General features: G+C 42.7%; 1 protein-coding gene across 1 annotated transcript; it reads left to right on the top strand.

Annotated features, from left to right (window-relative positions):
* Positions 1–4,392: 4,392 nt before the first annotated feature.
* LOC148015165 (tubulin alpha-2 chain) lies at positions 4,393–7,270 on the top strand. Its single transcript, XM_087666007.1, has 4 exons — positions 4,393–4,632; positions 5,185–5,419; positions 5,630–6,000; positions 6,419–7,270. The coding sequence occupies exons 1-4, from the start codon at positions 4,540–4,542 to the stop codon at positions 7,073–7,075; spliced, it is 1,356 nt and encodes a 451-aa protein (XP_087522133.1). The 5' UTR covers positions 4,393–4,539; the 3' UTR covers positions 7,076–7,270.
* The last annotated feature ends 720 nt before the right edge of the window (positions 7,271–7,990 follow it).

The following is a 7,990-nucleotide window of genomic DNA, read 5'->3' as shown; positions in this document are numbered from 1 at the left end:
GAGGCAACCTACACAACACCATGTCATTCGACCAAGTGTAGCTTTTGTTTGCTTACTATGTGACCCTTTTCACCCAGCTCTTGTATGCCATCATCATGCCCTTGAGTGGGCCCACCACATCTAAACAATCTACCTTGTTGGTTTGCAAGAGGGCAAAGATGTGCAATGCCCCATCTCCAAATTTGATGGAATGATTCCATGGAAATGTTCATGGTGTGGATGTGGCATGCCTTAGCCAAATGCACCTTCTTGTTCCATCTCATTGGGTTATGATGAGGCATGTCTTAACTAACTACATTTTCCCTACAAGAATACGAAGAATGAAGTTCGTAGTACCAAAAACATCACCACATCCCCTACTCTATCCCTATATTCCCCATCCCTGCTGTCGCTGTTGCTCCTTCCCTATCGAATGCTTGATGGTGCATGGATTGTTTGGGTAATCCTTGGTTCCTCTTCAAAAAGAAGCTGAATTGAGATCAAATGTAGAATAGAACAATTTAGGTTTTGGTAGTCTTCCTAGTTGCATGAATGCATTTAGGAATCATGGTCCCTCTAATGACACATGCTAGTTTAGAAGAAGACACATCAGATGGTACTTGCAAGGATGTGAGGGTGATGGAATGCTCTCCATAATGGTGACACCTTGACATTGATGTAGATCATTAGAGCTTAAGGGAGGGGGGGTGCAATTGCAATAGTAACAAAATAACTAGGGCTAAAAGAGTGCAAGAGGAAGCATCCATGCAAGCAGGCTACACAAATAAACAATTCTATTTGAAGAAGCAAAAGGAGGAAAGGTTAAAAATAAAGAAGATAAGCAAGGAGGACTTATGCATTGCTGTTGACATCACTGTACATGGTGATGATGCTAAACTTCGTGTTCCTCCTTATGAAGTGTTGATGATGTCACTGTACATGGGGGCAATGATGTTGGGGTTTGTTTTGGCATTCCAAATGCAAAACAGAGAGAAATATCCATGCTTCTTCGCCGTTGACCTAATTCATGGCATTCAAGGGACAATTCATGTTCGATCTTAGTGATTGGCCAGATATCTTGATGTCTAGCATTCAAGATTAGAATATGTTTTCTATTCAAGTAGCAATAGCAGTAGGTGAGGGATTAGATGGTTTCAACAAGAATTAAGGATGATAGTGAGCTCGAGGGGGAGGGCATGGCTGTGGTGGCCTAGGAGCAAGTGGATAGAGAGAGATAGGGATTTGTAGCTGGTCCACTAGCTCATATGGCATTATGCAATCTTCAACAGAGAAGTAGGAGAGGGAGAGAAAGCACGAATAGATGGGTGGGAGGGGACACAATAAGAGAGAGAGAGAATTAATGACGGATTAAAAAAAGGTGTGACTTAATGCATGGCACTTGCAAACAAGAGAGAATCCGAGAGAGAAAAGAAAGTCATGCATGGCAACTGAGAGAGAGTGCACCAAATAGTGTGCTTTTTTGAAATGCTTTGAGACGTGTGCCGTGTGGGCTTGTGTAAGGTTTGGTAATTGGCATGGTATGTGCAAAAACAAGTTGTATAGATATAGATATAGAGTACATGAGACATAGATAGATTAGTCATTGCAGGAAATCACCATTTTAATTTGTAATGTGCGTGCCTATCGATTGTCCAGGCACGTTTTCAGTGGTCCATTGAGAGACAAATCTAAGCGACACTGCTCGACACTCCCATGGAATGCTATGGAGTTTGTCACCTAGGGTTTCTTGAGTTTGCCTCACAACAAAACGTTCGTGGCTGAACCCACTAGGATCGACCTGAAATTTGGGTCCCTAGTGGTCAAGGTATCCTGATAGCATTCTAGCATCGGGTCTTGGATATCCTACTTTACGCAGAGATACCCAAGCTGAAGCAGATCCATGCCGCACTTGGTTCAAAGAGAATGGGAAATGAGAGGGATGCATCGCTTAGCCTCTCTACCTATAAGACATAGTCCCATTTCGGTCCCCCTAAAATGGCATGAATCGGGGTTCTACCCTAACAATTTCTAAGGGTCAAACATCGGTAAATCCTTGTGAGAAGCCTCCCAGTTCTCTGGGACCACTGTGCCATAAGACAGACCCGTTGGGGGTTCCACCTACCTACTTCCCTCAATAGGCGTTCTTTAGTTATTTAATTAGATCCTACCACAATTATGTGTGACATTTAAAATCAGCTTCCTTAATTAAGCCTTTTAGGAAACAGAGTTCATTCACGTAATTTATAGCACAGACACGAATACAGAGCAAGCAGTCCTTTTGACAAACAAGTTCAAACAAGCTCCTTAACTTATCTTCAAGTTAATCTTTGTCTCATGCCCATACATGAGAAATTATATGTCCCTTCTACCCTACAGAAGAAACTGGTCCAAATCTCATGGCACCACAATTTCCATCCTTTATCTAGAATAGGATCTTCCAACGCCACAGACGTTGGGGCCACGGAGGTCTTCAACTCCATTCCAGACTTGGCAAGGGGTGTCTAGAGCTCCCCTAACCCGCAAGCTGCCTAGGAGTGAAACATTATTTCCGTGGTTGGCCTTTTCACCACTCGACCTTCAGCCCGTGAATCAGCAGTGCCCTTTTCGGGTTGATCCACAGTGTGATCATGGAGGTGATCCCCCGTGCAAAAATATCCTTCCTTAATTAATCTTGTTAAGAATCAAGCACAATCAATGCAATCAATCCTAATATCATCTTCCAAGAAAACACTCCTTTATCCTCGTGGCGATTGTCATCACAGACCCCGCCACAAAGTTATATAACTAATCAAACACTTGAATGATTGTCCAAAACTGCAACCAATAATTAGTTTGGAAGCACAACTATTATGGCAGATGTTTGATCAACCATCATGACCATTGCATTTCTTCAAAAGGTGCACGAATAAGTACAATATCACTTTTCCCTCATGTTTGCTCTCCCCCTTGGGATGTGAGAGCAATACTATGCAAAATTTTTCTTAACACTCCCTTCCTTTGGCTAAGGTGTATGTTAATGTCTCTTACAACTATACAAGATGTAAGTTCTATTGATCGCTTACATTGATTGACAATCCAACATTCTTCCCAAATAAGTATAAAAGTATCAGTATTTCCTTTGACTTAAGTTAACCTATCCATTGCATCAGGTACACATGATTCTAATTAATCACAGCCAAGTATAAATTTTGCATCGCTAATTACACTTAGGTGTAAATGCATTTATCATACATAGATGAGTGCAATTTATTTTTCATAGTTTTAACTCTTATACTTGAATATGCATCCTACAATTATAAAGATGGAATTCATCCCTTTCAAATGACCTATTCTCATGCGGCATAGTACAGTACCTAATGTTTCTCATGTGGGAATCAAAGTAAGCCCATAACAATTTGGGAATGTATTACTTATATCCAGTACCGTAGTTGTATTAACAGGGATAACCTCGCCGGAAGCTTTGTTGCTAGTTGTGGGATTGCCAGGAACTTCAGCAGCCTCTTACTCAAATAGTGGGGCAAATGGAGGGAATAAGCTCGTGGGGTAGAGGCAAAGGGAAGGTGTGTGTGGTCTCCCTCTAAGGAGGGGAAAGAAAAAGGGAACCTTCTAGAACCTTCTCTCTCTCTCTCTCTCTCTCTCTCTCTGTGTCTGTGCAGCGCACTGAGGCATCCTACTCTTTATTTTGATGGGGGGAAAAGGGCCACCCACCACCTGTCAGCGTACACATGGCGGCGGGAAGTCCTTAGCCCCCCAGGTGGCCCGCGGACTGGGCGAGATGGCCAGGGGGTAGGTCACGTGGCCTTCTCCCCTCATCATTATCATCTTCATTATATTCTCTTCTCACCCCCACCACCTGTTGGGCATCGACGAGGGGCAGAGATAAAAAAAATTGCATTCTTATTAACATAAAATTTTAAATCCCCACCTTAACATAAAATGTTATATGGCCTATAGAGTGGGTTCATGCGTAGGAAGAAAAAAGAGTACTTTCCTCTTGAATTTTTGGGGTGCGTACGCAGGGGTGATGAAGACACAATTGATCATAAGTGCAGAGATAAAACATCTTCATGTTTGTTTGAGTCCAATTGCAAACTAGTAAAGACTTGTGGAACCGTAGCAGAGGTGACAATTAATCTTTAATATCGGAGATTTACACAATTGCCAACCATAGTATTGCATGTGTGGGGTATAGAGTGCCCAACGGAGTCACATGGTGGCCCATGTGAAAAGCGATTTGGGAGCGGACAGCCTTTTACAGCTTTTAGGGTGCCCCAGCTTGCAATTTTGAGATATCATATGAGTAAAGTTTTAGGGTGCCTTTTCATATTTAATTTGATTTTATATAATGTATTTTAATTTAATTTAATTTGAAGGAAGTCACCTTCTCACCCTCTCCCTTAAAATGGGAGACCTGCATCTCTGCAGGGTGACCTTCTTCTTCTCCTCCTCCTCCGTCGTCTCTGTAACATCAGAAGAGAGCGCCGTGAAGACGTCTTTGCACACGCCTTCTCGAAGCCTTTTCCCCATTCCTTCTGTAGCTTCCTTCCTTCTTCGTTCACCATGAGAGAGTGCATCTCCATCCACATTGGCCAGGCCGGCATCCAGGTCGGAAACGCCTGCTGGGAGCTCTATTGTCTGGAGCACGGCATCCAGGCAACCTTCCAACGCTTCCTTGGTTACGCTTTCTTTTGTCTTTCAAAATGCAATTCATTTCCAACTCAAGTGCTGTGTCCTGATGTCGGGATGTCTGTCTATGAAGACGTACAAATGTGTGTACACGCTTCGCATATTTGTTTCATTGGTATGCCATTAGTTATTGAGATCCTTTCAGCCATGTATTTGGAACCTAGAGTCACCGCATAATAATGTAGCTTGGTCCAAAGGCTTCCAGATCTACATTTACATGATATGAAAGGCATTCACGGTCGTTAATCTGTGTGTAATTTTGATGCTCCATCGGTTCTTTTACTTATAGATCCACTGGTTGATAGTCTGGTAACGACAACTGTGTGTCTATTGAGGGCACTTATTCATTAAAGTTTGATTTGAACTTTTGTCCCTTTGTTTTCTCATTGGACTCAGAATTATCTGCGCTTTCAGTTTGTATGCTGGTTGAATTCTGAAGTTGTAAATTTTCCTTTTTCTTGATATCCTCTATCGTCGTGTCCATGGTCTGATAATAACAATTCACCTAGCTTTTTCCAGCCTGATGGCCAAATGCCGAGTGACAAGACAGTTGGAGGTGGTGATGATGCGTTTAATACCTTCTTCAGTGAGACTGGAGCAGGGAAGCATGTTCCTAGAGCAGTGTTTGTAGATCTGGAGCCCACTGTTATCGATGAAGTTCGCACTGGCACCTACAGGCAGCTGTTTCATCCAGAGCAATTGATCAGTGGCAAGGAAGATGCTGCCAACAACTTTGCCCGTGGCCATTACACAAGTAAGTAGACTGGCATGTGACTCACTGCATCCATTTGTTTCAACAGCATGCGTGCACTTCTGCTTCTGCAGCTTAGTCTGGAAAGATTCAATGATAAGCCGATCCTTCACTGTGCACTTGTATCTGTCAGGCATGCATCATGGTTTCCTGTAAATTTTTATCACCATTGAGGATTGTAGCTCATGTATGTGTCTACTTGCAACTTTCCAGTTGGCAAGGAGATTGTGGACCTCTGCCTTGATCGGATCCGCAAGCTGGCAGACAATTGCACTGGTCTTCAAGGCTTCTTGGTCTTTAATGCTGTTGGAGGAGGGACAGGCTCAGGCCTTGGCTCCCTTTTGTTGGAGCGTCTATCAGTGGATTATGGGAAAAAGTCTAAACTTGGCTTTACTGTGTATCCATCTCCACAAGTCTCAACCTCTGTTGTTGAGCCTTATAATAGTGTGCTGTCTACTCATTCTCTACTGGAGCACACAGATGTTGCAGTACTGCTTGACAATGAGGCGATTTATGATATTTGCCGACGCTCTCTGGACATTGATCGCCCTACCTACACCAACCTCAACAGGCTCGTGTCTCAGGTCTGAAAAAGTGAAAAAGTGCCTTAAAGGAATGTAAGTAATTAATTATTCTAGGGAGCTTCTCTGCTTATGATTTGCCCATTCCTTAATTTTTACCTTGTTACTTTCCTCTTAGTGCACTTTGCTGTGTGTACCTTTGTTGCTGCTTAGACAACCATATGTGCAAAGAAATCAAGTGACATGATGCATATACTTAGTTGTATGCATGAACATATTTGCATGAGTTTTCCAAAGATACATTCTTTCCAAGGTACATTGGTGTAAATATGCGTAGAGATTTTTGAAGGATTCTTAAATTTACGTTGAGATACGAGTGTATATTTGCTCATATAAGTTAATCCTTGTGTATGATTCATCTTTCACAGCCTTTTGCATGTATGTTTCTTGTGTTTATGACTCATCTTTACCCTTTCTGCAGGTCATCTCCTCACTCACTGCCTCCCTTCGTTTTGATGGTGCTCTCAATGTGGATGTAACGGAGTTCCAGACCAATTTGGTGCCCTACCCGAGGATTCACTTCATGTTGTCCTCATATGCTCCAGTAATATCAGCAGAGAAGGCATACCATGAGCAGCTATCTGTTGCAGAGATCACGAACAGTGCCTTTGAGCCATCCTCTATGATGGCGAAGTGTGACCCACGCCATGGCAAATACATGGCATGCTGTCTCATGTACAGAGGTGATGTGGTGCCCAAGGATGTGAACGCTGCAGTTGCTACCATCAAGACCAAGAGAACTATCCAGTTTGTGGACTGGTGTCCAACTGGTTTCAAGTGCGGCATTAACTATCAGCCTCCAACAGTTGTGCCTGGAGGAGACCTGGCTAAGGTCCAGAGGGCTGTCTGTATGATCTCCAACTCCACCAGTGTTGCTGAAGTCTTCTCTCGCATTGACCACAAATTTGATCTTATGTATGCTAAGCGTGCATTTGTCCACTGGTATGTGGGTGAAGGCATGGAGGAGGGTGAGTTCTCTGAAGCCCGTGAGGACCTTGCTGCCCTTGAGAAAGATTATGAGGAGGTGGGTGCTGAGTCTGCTGAAGGTGATGAGGGTGATGATGCAGAGGAGTATTAAATGCTGTGTGCTGCTCTTTTTTTCTATATTGGCTAGCACTTAGCACTACATTTCAGGATGCACTTGTCTTTGGAAAACTGATTTGATTTGACAGGCTGTCAGTCTTTTCAAATAATTTTGGCTCCTTCATATTGTTGGATGGATGGACCATGGTTAACTTTTGAGATGGTTAGCAAACTTTAACGTTAACTGGAATGCTGGGACTCTCAAGTTGGCATAAGTGGTGTATTTTGTTCTGAGCCATTGCTCAAGTCAATTGGACTGTTAAGTCTTAAAAAAAAAGAGAGGTAGACAAGTCTTTCCAAAAAGTAAATTAATTATTTATATTGTCCCACGTGGACTTTACAAAAGCTTTTTGAAAATCTTAGAAGCTACCTAAAAGGTGCTCTCTGTCTTGGCCAGTCTATCCATGGGCCGCACTAGCTAAAGCAGCTACTGCACCAATCCTTGGAGCTAATTGGCAGAACAACCTGATTTTATCTTCTCCTATTAAAGAGGATTTCATCCCTCAAACGCCAAATTCTCCTTGTTGTTAAAGCCCTAAGTAGTTCCTAGACTTTCCTACACTCTTCATTCATATGTCCTTTATACCCTAGCAGTGTGCGTTTCTGCCTAATAGTGCAGTGTAATTCAAGCTCCATGGACTTTGTCAGTTTACCCTGAAATACATATACATCCTTGCAACCCAAAATCACATGTAGGATATGTTCCTTGGCCGTTTGACAGATACCACAAAGGGGAGAGATATGTCTAGACTTCCCACCAAATATTTAGTGGGGAATCTCTTAGATACTAACCTTCCTGAGTTGGACATTAAGTTTGAAGCATGTGGGTTGGTAAGCATACTTGAGTCTGTTCTTCCAGATACAAAACAAACCTTGGGGTTCAACTACACCTCGCTTTTGAAATCTACTT

The sequence above is a fragment of the Lygodium microphyllum genome, chromosome 24 (assembly GCF_053477565.2).
Source record: "Lygodium microphyllum isolate KBCC chromosome 24, Lygodium_microphyllum_v1.1.10, whole genome shotgun sequence".
NCBI lineage: Eukaryota > Viridiplantae > Streptophyta > Polypodiopsida > Schizaeales > Lygodiaceae > Lygodium > Lygodium microphyllum.
The sequence above is the reverse complement of the archived record's forward strand: the minus strand, read 5'-3'. Positions and strand labels throughout refer to the sequence as shown.

Excerpts from the sequence above, each read along its gene's own strand:
- LOC148015165 (XM_087666007.1), top strand. The coding sequence starts at position 4,540 with ATGAGAGAGTGCATCTCCATCCACATTGGCCAGGCCGGCATCCAGGTC. Across the intron at positions 4,633-5,184 it reads GTCTGGAGCACGGCATCCAG|CCTGATGGCCAAATGCCGAG; the intron begins GCAACCTTCCAA and ends AGCTTTTTCCAG. Across the intron at positions 6,001-6,418 it reads TCAACAGGCTCGTGTCTCAG|GTCATCTCCTCACTCACTGC; the intron begins GTCTGAAAAAGT and ends CCCTTTCTGCAG.